At 54.4% G+C, this 27,324-nt stretch overlaps 1 protein-coding gene across 7 annotated transcripts; it reads left to right on the top strand.

The window, feature by feature from the left end:
• Nucleotides 1-531: 531 nt before the first annotated feature.
• Nucleotides 532-26,674, top strand: TBC1D24 (TBC1 domain family member 24). Of its 7 annotated transcripts, XM_060078293.1 has the most exons (10): nucleotides 532-619; nucleotides 11,737-11,817; nucleotides 12,286-12,478; nucleotides 15,191-15,298; nucleotides 16,533-17,612; nucleotides 18,670-18,828; nucleotides 20,012-20,075; nucleotides 21,130-21,225; nucleotides 21,522-21,744; nucleotides 22,193-26,674. In XM_060078293.1, exons 5-10 carry the CDS (start codon nucleotides 16,648-16,650, stop codon nucleotides 22,345-22,347), a joined length of 1,662 nt encoding a protein of 553 aa, XP_059934276.1. In that variant the 5' UTR covers nucleotides 532-619; nucleotides 11,737-11,817; nucleotides 12,286-12,478; nucleotides 15,191-15,298; nucleotides 16,533-16,647; the 3' UTR covers nucleotides 22,348-26,674. The 7 variants fall into 7 exon arrangements, with proteins under 7 accessions (XP_059934276.1, XP_059934278.1, XP_059934277.1 ...); XM_060078295.1 differs by lacking the exon at nucleotides 11,737-11,817; XM_060078294.1 differs by lacking the exons at nucleotides 11,737-11,817; nucleotides 12,286-12,478 and adding an exon at nucleotides 1,117-1,184.
• The last annotated feature ends 650 nt before the right edge of the window (nucleotides 26,675-27,324 follow it).

The raw sequence follows: 27,324 nt of genomic DNA, 5'->3' as shown, positions 1-27,324 counted from the left end.
TCACCTCTGCCTGTCCTGTCTCTGCCGGCTGGGCGTCCGTGTCCCTGTCCCCCGCTGTGTTCAGCCTCTGTTTTGCCCCGTGGTGTCCCTGTCTCTTGTCTCCGTCTGGCTGTCTTTCTCGGCCTCGGCCTCAGGACTCCTCCACCCAGGTCCCACCCGGAGGCCCCCCCTGCACTCCTCCGCCCGCTCGGGACCGGACGTCGTGCCCACGCGGGCGAGCGTTCCCAGGTCTACGCGTAACCCGGCGCGGCAGCGACTCCGGCGGGCACCCCTGCCGACTCCCGATGCCCCAGCCTTGCCCACAGCTGGGCCTGGCAGCCACCCGCCCTCTCGCGCGCGCCCCCTCGCCTCTCATCGGGACGCGTGCTGAGCCGGCGCATGCTCCTGCCGCCTCGCCTCGGGGCGTCAGCGCGCATGCCCGGAGCCCGCTGCCCCAGAGACCCGCGGGCGCCGCGGGTGGGCAGCCAGCGGCGCGTCTCGGCGGGGGCGGGGCCGCGTGCGCGCGTGCGCAGAAAGGCCGACGCTCGGTAGCTCAGTTAGCTGAGGAGAAAGCGGCGCGGCGCGGCGCGGCGCGGCGCGGCGCCGGGAGGTGGGTTCTCGGCCAGCGCGGCGGGCAGAGGTAGGTGCACGACGGCGTGGGCGGGGGCGTGACGGCCCGGCGCGGGGGCCGCGGGGTCGGGTGGCCGACTGTCACCGCGTCCCGGGCGTGCTGACGGAGGGGGCGTGGGGGCCTGGCTGCAGGGCCTCCGTCCGAGCGGGGCGCGGGGGCCGGCCTCGGCGCGGGTGGCGGTTCCGCGGCCCGCGCGCCCGGGGCCCGCGGCCGTCCGCCGGGCACTGCCCGCCGCCGCCGGCGCTGCCCCGCGGCCCGAGCGCCGGGCAGGGCGCGACGTGGGTCCGGAGCTGACCTCGGCCCCGCGGGACACCCACCCCGGGGGTCTCGCCGGCGCCCCTCACCAGACGCTGTCGGCGCTCCGGCCGGCTCCGGGCGAGGCGGCGGTGGGAAGAGCTGGCTCTGTGTCACTCCTTCCTCGGGCGCTTTCGGTCTCTGCGGGGTAGGAGATCCTCTTCTGGACTCGAAATTGCAACAGATTCTCTGATAACGTTCTGTCTTCGAAGACCTGCAGCTGCTCCCGTCCTTGTCCTACGCTTGCCCCAGGATGACACGCCGCCCACCTGCCACCTAGGTATCTACTCAGCCTCTAAGCCCTGTCCGGCGGGTGCCTCCTGGGGTGGCCGCTGTGCCAGGCGGCAGCTGTCCGCCAGGCTGTGCTGGGGACGGAAGCGTTGCCACAGGGCCCCTGGGCGCTGTGCTCTCTGAGCCTTGAGTAAGCACAGCTGGAGGTCGGGGGCCCCTGGGCGCTGTGCTTTCTGAGCCTTGAGTAAGCACAGCTGGAGGTTGGGGATGGGCTGCACTCGGTCAAGGTCCTCTTCTGGCAAGGGCGCTGGTGGCCTGGTGGCCTTACTCGGTAGGGAACAGACGAGCGGTGGGCTTCCTGGATTACCACTTGCTGGGCTGACACTAAAGGCCAGAGGCTGAAGACCACCTGGGCAGTGCGGAGGCGTGGGTCAGCTGTTAAGATAGCGATGTGCCTGGGAGGCACAGACCTGGTGGCCGATGTGGCTGTGGTTGTGATGCTGGTGCTGAGGTCTTTACCCAGCTGCTTATTCCTAGTGAGGAGTTTGCCTGTCTTTCCAGGGCCAGTAGAAGGACTTGAAGGTGGTTTTCCTTAGTTCTGTGTGTGTTTGCTCCCAGGTCTGCAGGAACATCTAGGCAATTACAGGGGGGAAAAAAATCCCATTATTCATCAGATACAGCGGTTTATCCTACTTGAGGCCGAGGGCTCCGTTCCGTCTTCACTTTCTAGCCCCAGCACACAGTAGCCACCTGTAAACATTTACTTAATTGCCTTGAAGACAGGTGTGCTGTTTTTTTCTTTTTAAGGGATACAGGGTTGGAGAAACAAACCCAGGTAAGAAAAGATCAAGAAATCTCGCAGAGGTTTTACAGTTTCCATTTCTAGCCAGTGGTACAACCCCCACATATGCATCCTTTTATCCTGAAGGTTGGTCCTCATTTAGTCTTCTCAGCCCTCAGGTAAAGCCTGTATGAGAAGTGCTTATCCAGCAGCGAGTGCTCTGTTTAGAAGCTCACCTCTCCCTATGAACAGGGCTGGAGCCACGTCGCATTCATCTTTGCTCCCCCATTGTTTCACATGGAATGGGCCAGGGGTTCTCCCTGAATGGTTGTTGAAATGAACCAAGGTGCTAAAACTAATGCAGTGGTTTTCATCTGGATGAAGGGTGACCTTCAGGGGATGTAGAAGTAATCTAGTAATCTAGGCAGGTTTTTCATAATAACAAAATTCACCCCCTGAATTTGCAAGTTCACCTGCTGGTGAGCCATGCTAGCTGTCGCTGACCACACCTGCCAGGACTGTCAGCAGGCCAAGTGACCTTGGGCATGCAGTGTTGCGCCTAATTCTCATTACAGTCTGAGCCAATCTCAGAAGACATATTTAAGTGTTTGCTTTTAGATGGTTTCTGGTTTGAAGTACATACGGACAATGAAGCAGGTTATAAAAAAAGCACTTAATATTTACCCTGTTCAATGTTTTACCTGTTTGAGCATAGCTTCTCTGTTATGACAACTCTGTGCAGGGAAGAAAAAAGGCCTTCTCAACTCGAAGCAGCAGTTTCAGTGGCTGTTTCAAGTGTCACTTTCCAAATGGAGATAATATCAGAGAAACAACACCTTGGGCTTTTCACTAAGGACCAACCTAAATTCATTATTTGATGATTTTTGTTATTCTTTCAGTGCAAGTTTATCCAAATCATACTTCACATGATGAGGATTTGTGCCCGGTATTCTGTGGCTACAAAGTTGAGTGAGCCTGTGCCCTTGAAGAGCTTAGGGTACAGTGAGGAAACGGGCCAGTGAACTGTGGCACTGCGGTCGGCGCTCTCACAGAGGCAGACGGAGCTTGCTATGGGCCCAGAGGGGTGGAGTCCAGCTGGCCTTTAGTGGGGGCTCCTGAGAAGGGCTCGAATTAAATTTTGAAGAATGGGGCATTCCCTGGTGGTCCAGTGGTTAAGGCTTCACACTCTCATTGCCAAGGGCATGGGTTCAATCCCTGGTCAGGGAACTAAGATCCCACAAGCTTCGCGGTGTGGTCAAAATATATATATATATATATATATATATATATATATATATATATTTTTTTTTTTTTTTTTTTTTTGAAGAACGAATGGGAGTGGCAGGACCACATGAGGGAATGAGACTTCCAGGCCAAGGGACGGTGTGTGAAGTACAGGAATACAGCTCCCACCCACCGGCTGTTGCGAGAAGGGCAGTGGGTAGCTCCGGTGGTTGGGGTGAGGAGAGGGAGATGAAGTTAAGGAGCTAGGCTGGTGGCAGTCAGGAGAGGCCTTGAGTACCAGTCCCGAGTTTGCATTTTACCCTGAGAGTGGTGGGGAGCCGCTAAGGGATCTCGGGTTTGTGAGTGACTGGTCAGATTGTGCCCTCATGGGTGACCAGGCAGTGGTGGCCAGGGTGGGTTGGTGAAGTCCTGCACTGAGGGCGGTTAACAGAACACGGGGATATACCTGGCGGGACAAAAGGCCCAGCACCAAGGAAGGGCAGTGGGGACAGAAAAGAGAGCAAGACCTTGAGACAGGTGGCTGCGGGGATGGGAAGGACCAGGGATAAAGGAGGACTTAGGGAACATTCCAAGGTTGGGTGACTGGCAGCTGGTAAGGCCGTGCCACACAGAGTGTGCTGGAAGGGACAGGCCTGGGAGTGGGTGATGATTTGTGGTGTGGAGATGTTGAGCTGAGGGTCAGTAAGAATTCCTGGATAGAGATTGGTCTGGAGCCAAGGAGAGCAAACACAAAAGTGTTCTGGGCACTACTTCCTGTGTGGCACTGAAGCCAGGGAGTGGGGTGGTGTGGAGTGAGAAAATGAAGACTGAACCCTGGAGATGCCTGATGTTTCATGTCTGTAGAGCAGAGTAGATAAGGTAACAAAAATCAGATTAATGATCTCTTGCCTTTTGGGGGGACGGGGGCAGGATAGTGGGCTTTTTATTTCTGTCCTAGAGCCCCTGTTTGTTGGTTAAACAGCAAAATGTAAGATACTAAAGATGCAAAATCACATGATTGATTCCCGGGGCTTCCTGTCACATGTGTGTTTATTTGCCTTTTGGGAAACTTCCAGATTGTCACTCATCTCAAAGGACCTCATTCCCCTCCAGCCCGACGGTTGGTCCTCTCCGGGCGTCCTCACAATTAGATCTCTGAAAAAAGGCCTTCTCAGACCCAGAGATAGATCCAAGGTTGCAGAATTCTCTGGGTCCTGTCTCTCTCCTTCCAGGACCCCAGTTTCTGTGTAGTGCATCAGCATTAGCAGCAGGTGGGACTTTGGAAAGACTCTTGAAGATACAGAGGCCAAGTGTATAGTGCCCCCTCCGTAATCCTTCCCCCATGCTGAGGGGCCGCACGGGAGAGGGTGAGGAAAGGCAAAAGGAGTTCCTCTTTACCCAAAGGAGGCGCATGGCCCCCAGGGCTGTCCCGGCCTCTGGATAAGTGCTGTTAGCAGTTATCTTCGTCTCTTAGGGAACCTGCTCACTTAGGGGTACGTGCAACAAGCTCTCCTTCTATCTTGTGCAGTTATGGTCTCCTGCCTGGCCATGGGACCTTATCCATCTCCCCTGGGTATTGCCCAAGGAGCTGCTGGCAGGGGTCACGTGTGCGCGGTCATGGTTTCTCCCTCCATCCTGCCCAGCCTGCACTCTCCTCTTACAGGCCATTGAGAAGCCACTACACATGGCTTGGCCTGTTTCGCATAACCTGAAACTGTGTGTCCGCCTAAGTGTTACACAATTTTAATTGGGTACCAATTGATTACCGATGGGTGATTCTGTTACCAGTAAAAGCCCTTCCACTGTGTAGCATTCTAAATGTAGCTCATTACCTGTGTCCCACCAAAAGCTTCCCTGGCTTCTGTCCCTTCAGCCTTTACTTGAATCAGTTTGTCCTCATTCCCTAATTATCATCTGTAATTCATTTTTCAGCAAGGGTCATTCCCGCCTTCCTATCTTCCTAAACCTGTGGGCCTTCAAAGGATCCAGGGGTATACGTTAACTCCACTTGCCTCTGGTTTCTTTCCCTGCCTTCCTGGGCCATCCCCTCCCCACCTCCCAGCACACAGGAGCACTGTCCTTCCTCGGCAGCCTGGTGAACCCCCGGCCTCTGTCTTGGGCCCTTTGACTTCTTAGAGCCCATGAAGCTGGGCTGTAGAACTGTCTTTGAATCTGAGCCATGAATGACACTCACTGGCCCCAAAAGTCTATGCTCTCCAAGGCCCTGTCCTGTTCGCATGCTGTTTCTGCTGCTTCCTGGACGAAGGCCTCCTCAGCCTTCAGGATCTAGGCCAGGCAGGTGCTGGCTAGGGAATCCTTCCAGACCCCTCTTTTCTTGTAGGCTGGGGGCCCAGACACCCTGTGCTTTCCTCTCATAGCATCTGCTCCTGAGTTGGCATGGTCAATACACCATGTCCCCACATCCAGAAGCTCATTGAGAGCTAGGACTGGGCCTTGCATCTTCATATTCCAGCACTTGATACACTGGCGTTCAGGAAGTGTCTTGAATGCCTACTAAAATGATTAAACCTGCAAGATTCCCTCCCAGCCCAGCTCTGTTGTCAGGCCTAAAGATACTTGCTGAGAGCCTGCCATCTGCCCAGCCTTCCGAGGCACACCTATCATGGGCACCTTGCTTAGAATTCAGACCAGTCAAAATTCTAGCTTCTGACATCTGGGTTTTCTCCCTCTGCTTCTCATTCTGTGTAGCTAGTTGGTTTCTCCTATGCCCTTGGGGGCTGTTTTCCCAGACCTGCTGTTGGGAGGACCTTTTGAACTCAGAAGATAAAGACCTTGAATTAGCAGAGCCCCCTTGCAACCCCAGTCCCTGCTTGTGGGTGGACCCAACCAGCAGTGAGCGGGGGCTGCTCCTTATTGTGGTGCGCAGGCTTCTCGTTGCAGTGGCTTCTCTTCGTTGCAGAGCACAGGCTCTAGGCGTGGGCTTCAGTATTTGCAGCGCTCGGGCCCTAGAGCGCGCGGGCTTCAGTAGTTGCAGTGCATGGGCTCAGTAGTTGTGGCGCACAGGCTTAGCTGCTCTGTGGCATGTGGGACCTTCCCGGACCAAGGATCGAACCCGTGTCCCCAATCCGCATCGGCAGGCGGATTCTTACCCACTGCGCCACCAGGGAAGTCCCAGCGCCAAGTCTTAACCACTAGACTGCCAGGGAAGTCCCCGAGTCCCTGCAGGAAACCTTTCGAGTGGCTAATACGGTTAGGACTCTGCCCTGCTCGGGTCCCATCCATAGGCCCAGCTGCCACTGGTAAGACCTGCATTTGAACTTCCGACCAGCGGCAGCAGATGGGCCAGCCAACTGGCCTGCGGTGCTGTGACTAATGCCTCCTTAATGGTTACACCCCTTTATATCTGGCACGTGCCCTCCATTATGTGCCATCAGCAAAGGGCCCACTATCAGGTTCCAGGTAACTGGCAGCCTGGCAGTCACTGTGGAATGCCAGTTTCCATTAGCATTTGAAAAATCCCAGTGCTGCTTCAGGGCTGAGGCGGAGCCCAGCCTGCTTTCTCATCATGTGAAGATGTCTGCTGGGAAGGACACACGCCTAGAACAAACAAGTTGGCAAATGGCCCCTGTTATTTAGAGTTAAATTTCCCTCTTGGGCCCAAGTGGTTTGGGATTTTCCTGAGTCTCCATCTGTTTCCTTCTCTTGCTTCCTCCTTCCTGGGTACACTGAGTATATGGTGTGAGACACCTGGGCTCAACGTCACAGTAGAGTAGAAGAGCTTGATTCATAAGCAGCTCATCACAGAGGGCTGCCAAATTCAAACACACTTGGACAAGGAAGGGTGGAGTGTGGGGAAGTCCTGCCTGTGAGGTCAGGAGTCTAGAAAGGCTGGTGAAGGAGGGGGCATTTGGGCCGAGGCTTGAAGCAGACTGGCCCAAGAGGAGGAAGAAGAACAGGTGTGCCCTGCCTTTCCCGCTTCCCACTGTCAAGACTCCTGAAGCTGCCCTACCTGGAGGGCAGGTAGGGCCAAATCCTGAAAGGAGGTGGGGTGGGGCGGTGGGCGGGAAAGGGTTTCAGGTGGAGAGCGGGGCAGAGTGGGTTGGGAGTCAGAGCTGAGCTGCGTTGGAGTCACATGGAGTGTGTGAAGGTCGGGAGACTTCAGGAAAGCAGTTGGAGGTATGGGACCTGAGAATTCTTGGCTGAAAAGAAGATGGATTTCTGCAAAAGGGACATCTGAGGGATAGGGACAGGAGCAGCAGCAGCCAGAGAGGCAAGGAGACAGACGGAAGGGGTTTCTGGAGGCCTGGGGAGAGGAGAGCTGAGAGCAGTGGGGTCAGCTCTGTGTGATTCAGGGAGATAAGGGCTCAAAGGTGTCTGTTAGGTCTGGCAGCCAGGCGTGAAGGGCGAGGGGGGAGACATACAGCCTGCTCTCCCCGGGAGCTTGACTGGGAAGGAAAGAAAGAAGAAAGGCTTAGCTCAAGGGGAGTGTTGGGTGCTGGGGTTGGGGGTTGGGGGCCTGTCTAACAGATCCAGGACCAAGGGTGGGGGTGCAGATCAAGGGCCGGGGTCAGACAGGAGAGGATGCTTCTTGCCTGACACCGGGTTCTCAAGGAGAGTGGGAGATGGGAAGCTATTGGCTAGCGTGGGGACCAAGGGCGGGTGCCGCGAGGCATGCTGAGTGCTGCCAGGTGGCTCCAAGGGCCACGAGCAGGGCAGTGTGATTTTCTCTCTACAGTTGGTGTGCGGGCATGGAGAGGCATGCCGTCAGGCTGGCGTTTCGTGGGGCGGCTTCTGGGTAGCTGAGACAGGAGCATGGGAGTGGTGGAGCTGAGGCTTGGAGGGTCAGGTCTAGGCTGAGCAGACAAAGAAGTAAAGTCACAAAGGATTGGCAGTGCGGGGAGGTAGAGTTATGGCGAGTGGGAGGAGGGCAGTGAAGAGCTTCAGGACAGTTACAAGAGAGGGGGGTGTTTGTGATATGCGCCCTCTGAGTGGAGGAGTTTCTGGGGCTGACCTGGGTGTAGATGAAGCATCAGAGATGTAAAGGTTTCTAAAGTTGGGGAGCTTTGAGCCAGGTCTGCCTGCTTGACCCTCGAATGCCCTGCAATGAGGGCAGCTGAGAGGAGGAGGCCAAGAACTGGGATAAAGTGTGTGGCACGTCCTGGGGAGACCCTGGAGAGAGGGGTGTCAGAGCCCTGGGGAGACCCTGGAGAGAGGGGGCAGGGTCCCAGGGAGAGCCCCCTGCTTTCTGGCCTGGAGGAAGGGTGCATTAGGGGAGAGAATGAGGAGGTGGGGGATTGTTTGCTACAAGCCAAGCTCCAGAGCAAGAAGAGAGATGGGAGTTGGGAGTGAGGTCAGTAAAAAGCAAGGCAGCAAAGGAAGCGAATGTGGGGGATCGATGACCATAGTCACCCCAATCAATGACACTGTCACCACCAGTCATCCGCAGAATTGGGAATCATCCTACTGCTAAGGCCTTGGGCGGGGAGATGAGTATCCTCGACCCAGGGCTCCAGACAGAGTCTTGAAGCTGTGTCTCCGAGGCCTCCAGCAGATCCTTGGGAGTGGGGTTGCGCATTTCCCTGGCCTCTCCCTATAGATGGACGGGAGCACTGGGCCTCTCATGAGGAAGTCAGACTTGGACTTGAGAGGAAGGTCCCAGTCTGAGGAGAGGGTGGAATGCATCCTGCTCCAGGCCCCACCCACCCCGCCCCTTCTGGGTGTCCTAGGTGGATGGCCTCAGGGATAACTCCCACCCCCCACCTCCATCCACCTTCTCTGCCTCAGAGTTCCACCTGCCATACCCTACTCACCAGCCCAGATTCCCTTCCAGGCTGTCCCACCCGCCCTGCTCCTCTACCCAAATACCCTGCAAGCAGAGCCACAGGCAGGAGGTCATCTGCTCTTCCCTGTCCTGCTGCCACATTCTGTGCCTGGCACCCTGAGATCTTATCAGGCAGTGACCATGTCCTGTAATTGCTGCGTCTTTCTCATCCCCAGACCTCACATACCCTGAGGGCTAGAGTGGGGCCACTAGTTGTTTGAAGGATTCGTCATTCTGCTGCGTCCTGGCTGGGGACAATGGTCTCTGAGGGTGAGGGGCTACCTAGAGAGCGCGTGCTCTGAATTCCACCCTGGGGAAACTGCCTGAGAGGAGCATACGTTTCTTGGTCACGTGGAACTCCTCAGGCCCAGGACCTAGCGCCTCTCACTGCCCCTCCTTCCCATCTGTTGCCCCATTCTTGGCCGGTCGGCAGGGCTGGAACCAGCCTCCTTCCTCTTCTTTCTTTGTTTCCTGATCTCACTCTCAGGAAACAGATGTGGGATTGCTCAGAGTGAAGGGGAAGAACTGACACACAACTGTGCAGCACCCTGTCCTGTGGTGCAGGGACTAAGGCCCGGCCAGGCTGAGCCCCGGTTGCTCGGACTATGAGCTATTCCTGTAGCCAAGGGGGGAGAGTGGGCAGTGGTCAGGCTAGGCTGGGCAGGGGTCAGTAGGAGTGGGTAGGTTTCCTGGGGAGCACCAGGCTCCCTCTGCACAGGGCTGCCTTTTTCCACCTGGGCCACAGTTGGCTCTTTGGTGGCCTCTGGGTGTGTGGAGGGGCCATCTGTGAAGCCCCTGGGTGACAGAGGAGTCCAGGAGCCAGTGTAGGTGTCAGGGCTGAGGGCTGGGTGACTGGGCAGGACCTCAGCACAGCAGCCCAGGGTTCTGCCTCACCTGACCTGTTCTGGCATTTGCCTGAGAGGCATCTGTGTCATAACAGGCACTTTAAAATGGAGCACTTCCTCTGCCCCCCCAAAACCCCACCCCTGGGCCAGAATTGTCTGTTCTTTGCTTGGGTCTTTGCCTCCCACCCCAAACAGGTCACCTCATCTGGTGGAATCCACCCCATCTTCTGCATCCTCCCTGGCCAGCTCAGCCCCCCCTCCTCCTCCTGCCTCCGCTTCTGGACTCTGCCCTCCTTCCTCCTTGGCCACCAGGGGTTTTTTCTAAAATGCAGATCTGATATGTCACCTTCTGCTTTGGCTCTTCTCCTCCTGCTCCCTCTTGTGTGGGGGTGATGTCCGGTCTTCTAGTGCAGCTGGCACAGAAGGCCATCAGCCCCTCCTGTCCCACCTACGGTCACTCCCTACCATCTCTCTGAGGCTCCCCAGTTTGCCGTGCTCTCCCTCATGCATTTGTCCCCACTCCCGTCTTTGTACACTCAGGTACCATTGTCCCCTCTGTGGCACTCACACCGAGTCAACACCTGCCTCGGTGGTCTGCCAGTGCCCCGCCTGGGCTCCCGTAGTCTCACTGTGGATGCCGTGACCACTGGTCTCCTCGAGAGCTGTCTTTTACCCTCGTATCCCCGGTGCCCTGCCCAGAAAAGGAACTTTGTAGAAGTTTGTCAAATGAATAAAAGTTTGAGTCAAGGGGAGGCATGATGGGGTGCTGGGTCCTCTGGGAGAGGCAGCCTGTAAGGAAGGCATAGTGCCCAGTGTTGTCGGGTGGTTAAGATGGAATCACCCAGGCTTAATGGGGAGGTGGGGTCTGTCACATGCAAGCGAGTTTTTTTTCAAATCCAGCTGTTTGGGAAAATCATGTTCCCCACTAAAAAGGTGAGAAAGGCAGAGGTCTTGTGACTGTCAGACCATGGGTAGTGCTTTGGGATAGCAGTGTGGCATTAAGAAGCCAGCCCTCAACTGGCTGAGGAGGGAGTGCAGTGGGGCTGGCCCTCCTGGGTGACCTGTGCTCCTGAGATGGGAGAGGGGTCGAAGACACTTGTGGGGTCACTCTGGAGGCAGAAGTGGCGGGTACGGGGTGGGGGGGCTCCTCCCACCCCACTGGCCGCCTCCCTCTTCCTGTGGGCACACTTCAGGGGTCACCAAGGAGGGCAGAGTTAGGGTTTATTTGACCTCCCATGGGGTGTTCCCAGCCAAAGCGTCATGTCACAGGAACTCCCCTCCTCAGAAAAGCTTCCTGGCCCAGGGCCCATGGGACTGCAGTCCTAGAGCTGCTGAAGGGGCCCCCTAACACCCCTAAATAGAGGTCACTTGGTTCCACTTAACGTTTTTTTTTTTTTTTTTTTTTTTTTTTTTTTTTCGGTATGCGGGCCTCTCACTGTTGTGGCCTCCCCCGTTGTGGAGCACAGGCTCCGGACGCGCAGGCTCCGGACGCGCAGGCTCAGCGGCCATGGCTCATGGGCCCAGCCGCTCCGCGGCATATGGGATCCTCCCAGACCGGGGCACGAACCCGTATCCCCTGCATCGGCAGGCGGACTCTCAACCACTTGCGCCACCAGGGAGGCCCCCACTTAACGTTTTTATTTTTTCTTTTTAAGGAATACTTGCTTTCCATTAGGTAGTCTGAACTCTCAGAACAGGTATAGTATTTGTGAGTAAAGGGACATGACGGTGACTGGAAGGGGCTTCCGGGTGGGGAAGCAGTAGCACAGGCAGGGAAGGGGAAGAAAGGCCCTCGAAGAGGCCATTCGGAGGGACCATCCCAAAGAGAGCAGGGGCCTTCTCGGGCCCGTGGGAGAACCTTGACAGCAGCCTCCTGTGGCTGCGTTGCCCCCTTGAGGGGCACGGTTCGGCCTCACCACAGGACTGATCGGGCATTAGCAGTGACCTGCCTGACCCCATCACTCCCCAGATGTCCCTGAGCCAGTGCCAAGCCAGCGGAGCCCAAGGAGCAGTAATGACGAGAGGCCCTCAGGACTTCTGAGCTGCCCTGGTGAGCCAGGCCGGGCTGAGTGCCTTCTATAAACAGGCTCAGTTAATCCTCACAGCAATCAGCTTTTATACCCGTCCATTGGATCACATACCTTCCCTGCTTCCCACTGCACTTAAAGTCCAGGCTCCTCCCTGTGCACAATGCAACCCATGGATGTCTCCGCTCTTCTTTCTCACTGTGCCCTGGCCGTACTGGATGCCTTTCCCTTCCTGGAGCAGGCCTCTTCCTGCCTCGGGGCCTTTGCATGCGCTCTTCTCGTGGTCCAGAGTGACCTCTCCTCAGCTCTTCTGGCAGCTTCCCTCTCATCACTTCAGCTCGGGAGGGGAGCGGTCCTCCTGACAACCCTAGCTGAAGTAGCCGCCACCCTCCAGACACACGGCGTGGTGTCCCCACTATCTGAAATGGTCACTGTGTGCAGTTCTTGTGAGTCTAACAGGATGCTGAGCAGAATTTTTCCTGTTTTCCCAGAATTGCAGGTTAGGCCCAAAGCTAAGGACAGAAAACACAAAGTTCCTTCCTACATTCTAAATTCAGGGAGCTGTGAGCGGCTGGGGCCAGCCTCCTCCCACAGGGCTGATGGAGAGGTGCCACCCCGGAGCCAGCCCTGCCCCCACCCTCTTCTTCTGCAGTGAACTTGAGACTGGGGGGGGCGGTGCTTAAGGTGAGTGCAGTGTTTGTGATTAGAATTCACTCCCTCCCTCCCCTTCCTGAGGCTGAGGGAAAGTGGTTTCCCAGTGCACCTGCCGCCAGGGCCCCACTGGCCGAGAAGAGTGGCCGTTTGCCCTGGGCTGCCGCAGGGCGAGGGGGAGTGGGAGAGAGTGGGATGTGCCTGCGTGCGGGGTGTCACCCACACCCCAGCCAGTGAGCCCAGAGTAAGAGCTTAACCCACAGGTGCTTTGTGGGGATTAATGTCTGTCCAGTGGCTCATATTCATCGGCTCCATTTTAGAGGCGGGCACCAGCTGTTCGGGGAGGAGGCGCGGCTTATCTGAGGTTCAGCCCAACAAGCGGCAGAACTGGACTCTGAGCCCGGCCTGTCTGACTTTAAACTGGCTTGCTTCCCGAGTAAACCCCTGCTTCCTTTCTCTACCACTGGCCGCCAGGCGTGGACCAGGGAGCACGGCCTCCTTCCCGGGCCTGGCACCTCAGTCAGGAGCTGGGGGACTGTGGGGAGCCGGTGAGGCCTTGTGTTCTGAGTGGGAGTTGGAGGTGTGGACAGTGTTGCAAGATGGCTGCAAGCCGCAGGTGGGACAGCTCGGGGAGGGTGTACCTTCACCTCCACACGGTGAGTGAGGGTCCAGCCCAGCGACTTTGTGTTTTTGATCTGTTTCCCATCTCCTGACTTCCCCTTCCCATTAGCCAGCTTAAACTATCTAACTGGGTTGTGGATGCATGTGCACGTAAATGAAAGAAAAAGGTTTTGAAGGACATGCACTTAGATGTGAACAGTGATTACCTTAGGTAGAAGAGGGAGTAGGATTGAGGGGGTAGCTTAAACAGGACTTTACATTTTTACTGTATAATTTTGTATTACTAGATGTTTTCATGATTATGTGTTTATGTAAAAAACAAACCAAACAAAAACCTGCCCTGAGACCTGGCTTTATAGATGCCTAAGGAGGTCATCATAAGCCTTGTTTGCCCTGCTCCACAAACACCATGCTGTCTTTTCAGGTGGGGGGAGGCCTGCAGGGATCCAGGACCTCCTTCAGGGTCTTCTGCACCTGTCTTTGCCTCGGAGTCCCCAGGCTGCAACAACTTGCTACAACAAATAAAACGGTGGGGGACTTGCCTGGCAGTCCAGTGGTTAGGACTCTCTTCTTCCACTGCAGGGGGCGTGGGTTTGATCCCTGATCGGGGAACTAAGATCCCACATGCCCTGCGACACAGCCAAAAAAGAACAAACAAAAAGTGGGTCTGCTTCTCCCTGAAGGTCCTTTCTGAAGGAATTTGCAAGGTGCAATAACCGTTTTTTGGAGTTTCCAGTTTAATATTCAACCTGAATCTGAGGCCACTTGAGCAAGGTTTGGCACTGTCCTGCCTAGCTCTTATTCTGTTTATAAACATGTTTATTGCCCTGACAAGGAGTGGGTTCTATTCGAGAAAAGAGGATAGGCCTGGGGTCCCTCCAGAGGCTAGTGGGCTCAAAGCCTAGAACGAAAGTTGTAAACTGTACAGGTAATTCACAACCTGGGGAAATGGGGGAGCCCTAACTGCCATCCCTCCCAGGACAGAGCAAACAAACCAACTGCCATTTGGGATTCTTTTCTGGGGAAGAAGTTTCCAGCACTGGCAGTGCCTGGTCCTGCTGTGGGTAAGGTTTTTCCAGTGGGACGTGTTAAATGGATGTTGTCACAAAAACCTTATTTCTGTGGGAAGGTCCCTATAAAAACAGTATCAGTGGATATATATCCAAGGACTTGAACAGATACTTGTACAGCTGTGTTCACAGCAGAATTATTCACAACAGCCAAAAGGTAGAAACAACCCAAATGTCCACCGACAGATGAATAGATAAACAAAATGTGTTCTGTCCATACAATGGAATATTATTAGCCATAAAGAGGAGTGAAATTCCGATGTTGCAGGGAGCAAGGATGAATACGTGGAGCACAGGATTTTTAGGGCAGTGAAAATACATTTTATGATACTATAATAAGGATACATGTCATTTTATATTTGTCCAAACTCATAGTATGTACAACACCAAGAATGAATCCTCATTGATCTATAGATTTGGGTGATGTGTCGGTTTAAGCTCATCAGTTGTAACAAATGTACCATCTAGTGGGGAAGGTTGATAACAGGGAGGCTGTGCATGCGTGGGGGCAGAGGATATGTGGGAAATCTCTGTACCATCCTCTCTAGCTGTGAACCTAAAACTGCTCTAAATAATAGTCTTAAATTCAAAAAATATATTCTCATACATGCCATAAACATAGATGAACCTTGAGAACATTATGATCAGTGAAATAAGCCAGACACGAAAGGACAAATATTGTATGATTCCACTAATATGAGGTCCCTAGAGTGGTCAAATTCATAGGAAGTAGAATGGTGGGTAACAGACTGGGGGCCAGGGAATGAGGAGATCGTGTTTAAAGGATGCAGAGTTTCCATTTGGGAAGATGAAAAAGTTCCAGAGATGGATGGTGGCGATGACTGCACAGCATTGTGAATGTACTTAATGCTACTGAACTGTATATTTATAAATGGTTAAAATGGTAAATTTTGTTAGGTATATTTTAACACAATAAAAAAACCCACCGTATCAAGGTGTTTTCTCAAGACATCTTCTTGAACATAACAGGTTTTACATTACAATTCTTTCCACTCAATATTTTTTAAATGTTATTTGCTTTTTATATTTTCAGATAAATGTTCTTGATGCAAGCAGAACCAGAATGATCTGGTCATTTACCAAAACTCACGGAAGCAAACCTTGTGATAACTCCGGACAGGGTACCATCCCAGGTGGAAAGGTTAGTCTGAGGTGCATGGGCAGACTTGTACTTTAGTGTTGAGGACAGTAGCCTTTGGCAAAAGCAAATGTCAAATTGCGGTATTCTGAATGGTAGACTTCTGTCTTGCCGTCCACATGCAGCCAGAGACTCTCAAATAACACATTTTATCCTTTTTTTTTTTAATATCTGCACGAATCTCAATAGTTGCCCATAATGGAGAAACAGCACCAAACCCCCCAATACTTCTGGTTCATTTGGTTCCAGAAATGTCTAATTTTGAAGCTGTGACACCTTCCGTTTATTTCTCAGCCCTCATGTCTACTCCCCACCACTGAGCCTTCTCTGGAATACTTGCCCGAAACTTAGCTGTTATTTTTAGAAAGTTAAGAGCTGGCCTCCAGATTGCAAGCCAGGGGTCCTGGGGCAGAGTAGGTGTGTGTCTTCCTCATGATTCATGGCTGGTTAAAGGCCTAAAGCCTTTGAGAACTGAAACGCAGCATCTGTTGACTTCATGGAGTCTTCTTGACTAGCTGCTCCTTTTACAAGGCCCACAGGCTGCAGGGTGAAGCGTGGGGGCCCGGTGGGCCACCCACCCCCGAGCAGAGAGTTGTTTACAGTAGAGTCAGCCTCTCGAAGCCCTTTCTCATGACCCAGAATCTATGTCACCACTTCCAGTATCTTCATAAGCCCCATGGAAAGAAGTTATGCTCCAGAGTTTGTAGTGAATTCTCAGAATATCCACTTATCTTAAATGGAAGCCCTACTGATACTTTATAGAAAGACTAAAACAGGACTTCCCTGGTGGCACAGTGGTTAAGAATCCACCTGCCAGTGCAGGGTACATGGGTTCGAGCCCTGGTCCAAGAAGATCCCACATGCCGTGGAGCAACTAAGCCCGTGCACCACAACTACTGAGCCTGCACTCTAGAGCCCGCGAGCCACAGCTACTGAGCCCGCATGCCACAACTACTGAAGCCCGTGTGCCCAGAGCCCATGCTCCGCAACAAGAGAAGCCACCACAATGAGAAGCCCCCGCACCGCAACGAAGAGTAGCCCCTGCTTGCCGCAACTAGACAAAGCCTGCGCGCAGCAACAAAGACCCAAAACGGCCAAAAATAAAAATCAATTAATTAATTAATTAAAAATAAAGTATACAATTCAATTAAAAAAAAGAAAGACTAAAACAAAAACATGTTTTTTTTAAATGTAAACCTTTATACACGCATACTAAGCATGGTTTTTAATCCTGTAGGATATGGGATGGCAAACAGGTTAGCAGAGAAGCCTCAGACAGAGCGCTGGTGGATTTAGCTGCTCTTTGCCCCCTCCTAGCAGCCCTGGGCCTCCTCCTGGGCACGCCCTGCGCTATGGACTCCCCAGGCTACAACTGCTTTGTGGACAGAGATAAGATGGACGCCACCATCCAGGACCTGGGGCCCAAGGAGCTGAGCTGCACCGAGCTGCAGGAGCTGAAGCAGCTGGCACGCCAGGGCTACTGGGCCCGCAGCTACACCCTGCGGGGGAAGGTGTACCAGCGCCTGATCCGGGACATCCCCTGCCGCACGGTCACACCAGATGCCAGCGTGTACAGTGACATCGTCGGCAAGATAGTGGGCAAGCACAGCAGTGGCAGCCTGCCCTTGCCCGAGTTTGTGGACAACACGCAGGTGCCCAGCTACTGCCTGAACAGACGGGGCGAGGGTGCCGTGCGTAAGATCCTGCTGTGCATCGCCAACCAGTTCCCTGATGTCTCCTTCTGCCCCGCGCTGCCTGCGGTCGTGGCCCTGCTGCTCCACTACAGCATCGACGAGGCCGAGTGCTTCGAAAAGGCCTGCCGCATCCTGGCCTGCAACGACCCCAGCAAGAAGCTAATCGACCAGAGCTTCCTGGCCTTTGAGTCTTCCTGCATGACGTTCGGGGACCTGGTGAACAAGTACTGCCAGGCAGCCCACAAGCTGATGGTGGCCATTTCAGAGGACGTCCTGCAGGTCTATGCGGACTGGCAGCGCTGGCTGTTTGGGGAGCTGCCCCTCAACTACTTTGCTCGCGTCTTTGACGTCTTCCTGGTGGAAGGTTACAAGGTGTTGTACCGCGTGGCGCTGGCAATCCTCAAATTCTTCCACAAGGTGAGAGCTGGGCAGCCGCTGGAGTCAGACAATGTGAAGCAGGACATCCGCACCTTTGTCAAGGACATCGCCAAGACTGTGTCTCCCGAGAAGCTGCTGGAGAAAGCGTTTGCCATCCGCCTCTTTTCTCGGAAGGAGATTCAGCTCCTGCAGATGGCCAATGAGAAAGCTCTGAAGCAGAAGGGCATCACCGTCAAGCAGAAGAGGTAGGCAGGGGCTACCATCAGGGCCCGAATGGGGTGGGGCTTTGGGGGAATGCATTCTGGATGCTTGGGGCCTGAGCCTGTCCAGCCAGCCATCTGTGTGTGGATAGAAAGCCACGGGAAAGGAGAAAGGGCCTTCCTGGCTACAGCCACAGGCTGCTGAGGCAACTGTGGGCGCAGAAGGCATAGGGTCCTGTCCCCGGGTACAGGGGCCATGGCTGAGATGGAAGCTGGATGCTGACCATGGCCCCAGCAGGTCCATCAGTGAGCCAGGCTGTCCTCCTTGGGTCATTTTAGAGCAGCTTTTGCTCCACCACTCTAGCTCTGGGCTCCCTTGCTGGCCATTCTCGTGGCTGCTGAGTGTGGCCCCCTGCCCTGAGCACAGGCCCCTGGGGAGCAGGCGTGGCAAAGGCCCATGGTGTCCTGAGACCTCGGCAGCAGACACTGTGAGTGTACTCTAGGTGTGGAGGCCTTCCTTGCAGGCCAAAGGCAGGCGTATCCTGGGCATCAGTACTTGCAACTAACCTCTCCTTGTCTGTTTTATTTTTCTTCCTCTTCTCCACGTCTGTTGCTTCCTCCTGTTTTTCAGTGTTTCACTTTCTAAAAGGTAGGTCTGGAAACCATGTCTCCACGCCTGGCTTCCCTCTGTCTTCCAGCCTGGCTGCTTGCTCTGGCTCTCAGCACTGGCTTCAGCAGTGCTGCCTCAGAGCCTGGCCGAAGTTCAGGCCCTGTCTGTCTGCCTGTTGGTGCTTGGCTGGCCAGGAAGCATTATCTTTCAGAGCTGACTCACTCTCTATCCCCATTAGAGAAAAGGTGCTTTTGTCCCCACCCAGGCTGGGCGCGCTCCCCTCTGTGTAGCGGGGTGGGAGCAGGACTCCAGGGGGACAGCTCCACCCCGTTTCTTCCTGAGGGCCCCTAGAACCAGGCTCTGACCTGGCTGAACAGGTGAGACGTTTCCTCCAGGCTGAGCTCACACAAGAGGCTCTGCACACCTCCAGGGTGGGGGGCGCGGCCAGGGCTGGGGTCACAGCTGTGCTCTAACCTCTTCCCACTCCCTCAGGCAGTTTGTGCACCTGGCTGTTCACGCGGAGAACTTCCACTCAGAGATCGTCGGCGTGAAGGAGATGAGAGACATCTGGTCATGGGTCCCTGAGAGGTTTGCCCTCTGCCAGCCCCTCCTGCTCTTCTCTTCACTGCAGCACGGGTACAGCCTGACCAGGTAATGCCCAGGAGGCTGGGGAATGCTGGGCCTGCCCTCCCAAGGCCCTAAGGTATGGACTCCAAGGGCCAGACAGTGCAGAAGGGGTGGAGTGAGCTATGGAGTTGCCCAGCTTCTTCGTCCTGTCCCCACTTCCGGGAGGTCATGGTGGGGCTGGAAATGAGCCTTCAAACATGGGCACCTGGGCAAGGCCCTGTCTCTTCCTGGGGGGCCCTAGAATTGGGAGCCCCTTTTCTGGGCATCTCGCTCTCACTCCCGGGCCACCCAAACTTCAGGGGTCATTACAGTACACGGCGTAGCTCCAGGCCCCCACATAGGCGTTGTGATGACGCGGGAGGCAGAGGTTCCCTCCCGGGAGCTTACAGAACTGTCAGGACAACTTGAGGCGGCCGGCCTTGGTTCACTACTCCTCCACCCCACTTCATCAGTCCCCACGCCAGGTCCATGTTGGCCCTGTGGGCTGTGCCGGGCCCTGTGCAGGCTTCCCCCAGGGTACACTGTCTCCCAGGGTCACTCTGCCAGGCGTGGCTGCCCCCCTAGAGCCTCAGATGGCAAGTGGCTTCTGACCCAAGCTCTGGCTTGAGTCATACGTGATGCCGTCGGGGCTGGCCCAGCCCCCACAGCAGGCACCGGAGCTGCGCTGACCTGGCCCCCACCTCTGTGCAGTGTGGGAGGCCTGCTGAGGGACGGCTAAGCAGGGCCACCAGGGATGCCAGCCAACCCCTGGGCACCTAGTGCTGGCACAGCGGCAGCCTCAGTCCTCCTCACATGCTTCTCAGTGCTGCCCAGCTTCCGAGGACATTCCGAGCTTTCCCAGAGCAGGGACCTGTTCCACTGGTTCTTGCTTCCCCGAAGCATCTGGCACATGGCTCTGTCTGCTGGGGGCCCTCTGCCATGCAGCTTCTCCTCTGTGTCACACCAGGGCAGAGAGTCCTGGGGCCTTTGACTGCTTGGCCTGCGGGCCTCCTGGCCAGGGCTCCGTCTTGTCTGAGAAAAGCGCCTGGGCCAAGGTGTTACCGTCCAAGCCACTGTGCCTGGTCCCTGGGAGAGAGGACAAGCAGTTTCCAGGTCCATCCACCCCCAGACAGCCTGGGGCAACAGTGGCTGGCTGGAGGTGGCACAGGGAAGGAATGCAGGTGTGATTGTTACTGTCAGGACTGGCGTGTGTGGTCTCTGCCCCCAGGTTCTATTTCCAGTGTGAAGGACATGAGCCCACCCTCCTGCTCATCAAGACCACGCAAAAGGAGGTGAGGAGGGACCAGAGGGAGCTTGGGGTTCTGGCCTCTGATGAGCTCTGGGGGAGTCTGTGCCCCAGAGAGGATGGGTGTTCCCCGATAGCCCCTACCCAGGCTCCCTGGGCTTAGGGGTGCAGAGCAGGGCCAGCTCTCTACAGAGAGGTGAATCTAGCCTCCCCTAGGACCCCCTAAGTACCCAGAGCCTCCCTGTTTCCCCTTGGGGTCCAGGCCCCCAGCCTGACACAACCTGGCAGTTTAGAGGAGCTTTGCAGAAATGCCTAGTGAGTGAGGCCTCACCTCCTCCTATAGTAGTTGGCCAGCACCAGGTGAGTTGTCTGCCTTCACCTGCCTCCAGCCCCTGACAGGTAGTTCTCAGGGCCTTGTTCTCTGCAGTGCTATCATCTGGAAAGTGTCTAAGATGTCTAGAATAAAGTCAGAGCTCACATGCCCCAGTCCTGGGGGTGCCTACATGAGATAGAGGCTCCTCATTCTGTGGCTCCCAAACCTGCACCTCTGGGAGTTTCAGTTTCTTCACCCTGTTCCAGAGTCTGCGTTGGGCCCTCCAGGAGAAGCCCGGGCATCTGTGTTATAGTAGATGACTCTGATTGTCAGATACTTTGGGCAAATCCTGTAGCCACTCAAAGGAGTGACTCTAATGGTGAAATCAAGCACTTTGCTGACTGATGGGAGGGTTGGAAAATGTTTCTTGAACAGGGGTGCTTCCTGGAAGCTTCCATCTGAGGGGCCTCCCTGGCGCTTATGCCCACAATCAGAGTGTGGGTATGGAGCTTATTCCCACGCTTTAGGGCCCAAGAGGGAAATGAAAATATCCCAAGTAAGCTGATGGTGGCCGAGGCAGCCCCCGCGCATGCTCACTGCCAGCCCCACGCCCTCTAAACTCTGACTTTCCCATACTACTTTCCAGCCCTGGCCCTCAAGTGTGAGGGGGGCTGTGACCACAACAACCCCAGCTGTGACTCTACCATGGCCTCTCCGCAGGTCCTGAGTGAGAGAACGCTCCTGCAGGCAAGCAGGGCATAGCCTCACCCTGGGTCTTTCTCCCCAGGTGTGTGGAGCTTACCTGTCAACAGACTGGAGTGAGAGAAACAAGTCTGGAGGCAAGCTGGGCTTCTTTGGGACCGGAGAATGCTTTGTGTTTAGGGTGAGTGGGCCTCCCTGTGGGAGGTCACCCCCACTCACGTGACCCTGTTTACTTCCATCAGAGCTGTTAACCTACAGGCTAACCTCCCCGTCTCCTTCTGGTTTGTGATCATTAGACCGTGAGCTCCATGAGAGTAGGCAGGCCCTCATCTGCGCTGTGCGGCACCATCTCCCAGCCCCCACTCGGGGCCTCACTCAGGGCACTGATGATGAATTGGGTGGGGTGAGGGGCGGAAAGCGGGCAGAGGGCCTGTGGGCGCCATGTGCCAACTCCTCATGCTGCCCTTTTGCCCTCAGCTGCAGCCCGAGGTCCAGCGCTACGAGTGGGTGGTCATCAAACACCCGGAGCTGACCAAGCCTGTGTCCTTGGAGTCTACCACCATTCTGTCCTTGCCCTGCCACTCTGTGTCCTCAGACCCTGCTGACCGCCTCTCGCCGTTCCTGGCTGCTCGACACTTCAACCTGCCCTCCAAGACGGAGTCCTTGTTCATGGCCGGGGGCAACGACTGCCTCATCATAGGTGGGCGCCTCCCTGCACCTCAGGCTGGGTTCCTGTCTGCCCTTGGTCACTTAGCCTGGGAGGAGGGTACGGGGTAGTGGGTGGCTGAAGCCCCAGGCCAGCTCTTGCTGAGCCAGGTGGTAGGTACCTCACCTGAGGGACAGGCAGAGCCCCTGTGATGGCGGAGGAAGGCATCGGGATTGTTAGGGGTGGAGCATGCATGCGGGGCAGGCGTGGGGACCTGAGGCTGCGTGCTGGGGAAGTGAGCTCACTAGCAGGGTCTCACCAGGAGCCGGGGGACTTTACAGAGTGGAAAGCCAGCCCCGTGGTTTTAGAGAGGCCTCTGTCAGGGCTGCGCAGGGATGGCTCCAAGACTTGCCCTGTCCAAGTGGAGTTGCTCAGGAGCAGAAGGAGAGCCCCTCGGGGGCAGTGCTGGACAGCGGGCAGCCACTGACCAAGCATCCCACAGGTGGAGGTGGCGGCCAGGCACTCTACATTGACGGGGACCTGAACCGGGGCCGCACGGGCCACTGCGACACTTTCAACAACCAGCCGCTCTGCTCTGAGAACTTCCTCATTGCTGCCGTGGAGGCCTGGGGCTTCCAAGACCCTGACACCCAGTGACAGGCATGATCTAACGGTGACCGAGCTGCTGTTGTAGGGTGGGGTGGTGGCTGGGCCCCTTCTTCAGGGAGGAGGCAGTGAATGAAGACCGCCCCCGCACCCCCCACGTGCGTGGGCACCATCAGGATGCAGCTGGGCTCTGGTGCTGGGCTGGGCAGTGGTACCAGGACCTCAGCTGGCCAGGCCTGTCCCTCCTGGCCCTTCTCAGACCTGCCCATACTTGCTACTGTCTCCACCTCGGACTCAGGCCCTGGCTGTCCTCTGTGCAGGCATCCTGTGCCCAAGACTGGAGGGGTTAAGTCTTGCAGCCCCTGAGCCTTGGTTCTGTGGGGTGAGAGGGGTGGGGGAGATGAGACTGGAAAGGCAGAGGGAGCCTGCCCCTCGAGTGTGGGTCCATGGCACCCCCTGCTGGTGCCTCTGAGCATGGTTCCCAAGCAGACCCTGCGGCCTCCTGCCGGGCCTGCTGCTGATGGTTCCCTAGGGGTGTGTCGGTCTTGGGAAGACAACAGGCATCCTGGGGACTATTCCTTAGCAGGAGCATCTGCCTGAAACTTCTGACTCAGTTACCTCCTCCCCATACTGGCCTTCTGGGGGTGCCTCTCAGACAGGAACAGCAGGGTGAAGGCAGGGAGGGCAGGCTGTGTGCAGGGCTCTGGGCCCCTCCCGAGGGAGGGCCGAGGGCCAGTAGGATGAAGGGCTGCAGGGGACAGTACGTGTCCTTGTGTTTCCACAGAGCCTGATGCTTCTGCTGGGCCTCAGTGTGTAGTCACACCTAAAGAGGCCGCCCAGGGAGGGGCCCTCCGTGACTGACCCCAAGCCAGCCAACATTTCCAGGGGCCTGCCTGGAGAAGCCTGGACCCCTGGAACCTTTTTCAGCCTTCCTCCTCTCCAGCTCGGGCCCTCCTTAGCTCCACTGCAGTCCTTGTGGCGGTCCCATTTCACTGCAGTGACGTGGCCCAGGATCCTGTCCAGATCCCTCAGCACAGCATGCTGGCCTCATCCAGCCCTACCCACCTCACCTTCATTGTGCTCCATACGCCCTCCCCAGCTCCCTGCCCCCGAGGCACCTTCTTGACGCACCCCTCTGCATGGCACGAGTTCTCCCTCTGCGTCTCTCAGGGCTGTGTGAGCCCTGCAGGGAGTGGCCTTCCCACCCCATGACCTCCCTCAGCTGGTCCTGAGGGCCTGGGCACACCCCTGAGGAAAGAGAGGACAAGTGGACACCCAAGGGGCTGTGCCGAGGCCATGGCAGCCTGGGCCACAGATGCCAGGGGGTCCTGCCTCTCCATGTCCCCACAAGCCACGTCTCTGTCCTCCACATCTTGCTTGCTCTTCCTGTGGGGTGCTCATCCTCCCCTGCCCACCTACTCAGATCCCCCCTGAGCCAGGCCAAAGTGATACAGAAGGAAGGACCGGGAACCCTGTGTGGCTTTGGGCAAGCTGGTGAACCTGTCTGGAACTTAGTTTCCCCAACTGTAAAATGGGGCCAGTCATCCTGCTGTGCTGTCCCCACAGGTCTGCTGAGAGGCTCTGAGGGGCCAGTGTGAATCCCTGTAGAAGGGAGAGGTGTTGGGAGGTGGTGTCACAGCTTACCCCCGCAACCAGACCCTGCAGTCCTCGCTGCCCGCTGTCCTCGAGCCCCCGCAGCCCTCACCTGTACTTTGGTGTTCATTAAACACGGTCTCGTGACATGAACTCCAGGGATCCCGAGTCTGGTTTCTTCAATTAGGGGGACCTCCCGGGGCTACCCGCCCCTGGGCATGCCACCGAACAGGGTGCAGCCTCCTGCTTGTCAGTGTTCTATCATGGGAACATTGAAGGCCTTTTAAAAGCACAGCCTTTCAGAAGCAGCTGAAGGCATACCTGAGCACTATTTGCATGGCCTCCTCTGTAAACTTCCTGAACTGCGGTGTTCTTTTCCTGGTGAGTAAGTCCAGAGGGTTCTCTGTGGCTGCCCCAAGGGCCCCCAGAGGTCTGGCCCAGGGAGGGTGACTGCTGATTAGTCACGATTTCTGTATCATGAGATCTTCATGTGTGCATGCAAAATATTCAGTTTCTTTGAATTTCACATCTCCCTAACTTTTCTGCCCAACTAAAAGGTATGTGGTTATTTTAATTTTTTTCTTATTATTGTCCTTATTATCTGATATTTGGTGTTAATATTCTCTATTATTTCTTCCTGATTATTACTAGCATTTTATGTTAAAAATTAGCCAAAATTTTATGGATTTGCATAATGAATTATTTGTTTTTCTAGAAATATTTGAAAATTTATTTTAAAAACAAAAAATTAGGGACTTCCCTGCCTGGTGGCACAGTGGTTCAGAATCCACCTGCCAAGGCAGGGGACATGGGTTCGATCCCTGGTCCGGGAAGATCCCACATGCCGTGGAGCAACTAAGCCCCTGTGCCTGCTACTATAGAGCTGAGCCTGCACTATAGCGCTGCAAGCCACAACTACTGAGCCCGCGAGCCACAACTACTGAAGCCTGCGCGCCTAGGGCCCATGCTCCGCAACAAGAGAAGCCACCACAATGAGAAGCCTGTGCACTGCAACGAAGAGTAACCCCTGCTCACCGCAACTGCAAAAAGCCCACGCGCAGCAACAAAGACCCAACGCAGCCAAAAATTAATTAATTTTTTAAAAATTTAAAAATAAAAACAAAAAATTGAACATAGATTAAACCAGTTCATTATCAAAGTGGACTATATGCATTTAAGGCTTTAGAAAATCAGTTTTTTAAAAAAATTTGTAATACAAGAGTAAGTCATTTGTATTTTATGAGTTTTTCAGTTTTAATTATTGAATTAAAGTAAGTATTTCAATTTTTCCTATTTTTATAAGTTCCATGCTTATTATTTTTTTCAGGTTTTCAGGGCAACTTGTTTTAGAAAATTCTGAAGATTTCACAAGGCCTTCAAATTTCTTTTATCTATTTCCTGAAGCCACAGAGCCTTTATAACAGTCTCCTTACATATTTTATGTTTAGTAGATTCAGTTTTTGTCACTTTATTTTGAAATAATTTTAGATTTACAGAAGAGTTTCACGGATGGTATAGAGCTCCCACAACCCCTCCCCACCGTCCCCCAGTGTTAATAGTGCATGTTTATCAAACCTAAGAAATGACCATTAGTACAATGCTGGAAACTAAAACTACAGTCTGTATTCAGAGTCCCTCAGTTTTTCCGTAGTTGTTTTTGTTCCAGGAATAGATTTAATTTTTATAACTTTACTTCCCCACATTTTAATTAAATCCTGAATGTCATTAAGTTCACATGACTAACACCGGTCAAAAAAAAATTGCCATAATTAGGCCATACAGTGACTGTGTCAAATATATATTCCTATATCTCAGCGGTCCTCCGCCAACTGTTGTGTTTGCACGGAGAAGTTGCCAAATGAGGCAGGAGTGCCGGGCACACCTCACAGGTGCTTCACCCTACGATGTCAAGTTAGGCAGAAAGAAAAGTGTTTGCATGTTTAAAAATAACCTGTTGTAAAAAAAAAAAAGAATTTATGATCTTCGTTATATACATGTCAGACTGTGCTTGAAGTTAGGTGCAGTGTCGTGTGACTCATGTCTGGAGCTGAAATGCCTCCTATGTGTGCAGACCCACTCATTTCACCCGACCGCGTGGAAGTTATCAACACCGCACTTGGCGACCAAGGAAGCAAAGTCAGTGGACACACTGTCACACAGACACTGACCCATGATGTGACATGGGACACACCAACTAACAAAAGCTTCCGCCTTAGACCGCTAAAGCCCAGGTGTGGCTGCTCAGTTAGGTTCCCCATTAGATGCGCCCCTGGTTGCAGGGAGCCTGCAGGTCTGATCTTGTCCAGTGATATGGTCGGTAACATGGTGAAGCTAGCTCAATCCAAGCTATCCCCGCCCCTGTTTTTATTTTCACACAAAGATACAGGAGCAAACCCCTGTTCTATTTCACCCTGAAGTGCGTTGACTGGCAAAGGACACGTTTTGTCAAAAGTTTACAAGCTAAAGATCGAAGAGAAGAGCTGTGTGAATAATTTTACCTTCTTGTTCTTGTCTAGGATGGTTATTGGCTGAAAAATGGATTACTGGACTGACACTTTAGAGCATTTAAATGAATGTAAAAAAAATATTTTGAGGACCTTTTGGAAATACGTGTAGTGAGCGAATGTGTAACTTTGAAGCAAAATCTAATTCTGGAAAAATAAGTGATTTAGTGATATGTTTGGTCAGTGTTAATTTTGAGTCCTAAATAAAATGAATGAGAACAAATGGATCAACATCACTGTGAAGTATTTGATGTGAAAATGTTTCAGTGGGATGGGAATTCCTGAAGGAACCACTGGACGTGAATTTGAGGGACTGCATTAACTGATCCTGATCAACAGGGAGAAGTTTCTTCATTCCAGAGATAGATCCTCTGCTGCCTCTGGTGCCAACCAAGTCTTCCCCTGATGGATTTTTTCTACTGTTGTTCACAGCGCCTGGCATGTGGACATGCTCCGTAAACGTGAGGAATAGCCATCAGGAAATGTCGCCTAAACATCTCCATCCAGAATTGCAAGGATCCCTGTCTCTGTAAAACTCGGTGTCAAAAAAGTCATGCTCATTCAAAATAAGCATATTCTATCTGGAAGTTTATAGAAGTCACTATGAATGTCTTTTCTAATCCCTTGCATTTTAGTTGGGTGTGCGTATACAACAAACACGTAAGACCTATTTTCTCTGCCACGTGCACACGCCTGTCCTTCAGTTCCTCCCAGGGCCGGCGGATCACCAGCGGCCCGCCCATCCTGCCGGCAGCCATGGCGGCTCTGTCCCGCTCTTGCCTTCTGTTCCTCTTCCCCACACTGGCGGCTGGACACTCACTCCTGCTGCTCCCCCTTCCTTTACCGTTGCCTTCCAAGACCTGCATGTTTCCGTCACCCCTTTCTTGCTGCCACCCTCAGATGGCCTGGCCCAGGTCCCAGAAATCCTGGG

This window comes from Mesoplodon densirostris, chromosome 16 (genome assembly GCF_025265405.1).
Source record: "Mesoplodon densirostris isolate mMesDen1 chromosome 16, mMesDen1 primary haplotype, whole genome shotgun sequence".
Taxonomy (NCBI): Eukaryota; Metazoa; Chordata; class Mammalia; order Artiodactyla; family Ziphiidae; genus Mesoplodon; species Mesoplodon densirostris.
The sequence above is the reverse complement of the archived record's forward strand: the minus strand, read 5'-3'. Positions and strand labels throughout refer to the sequence as shown.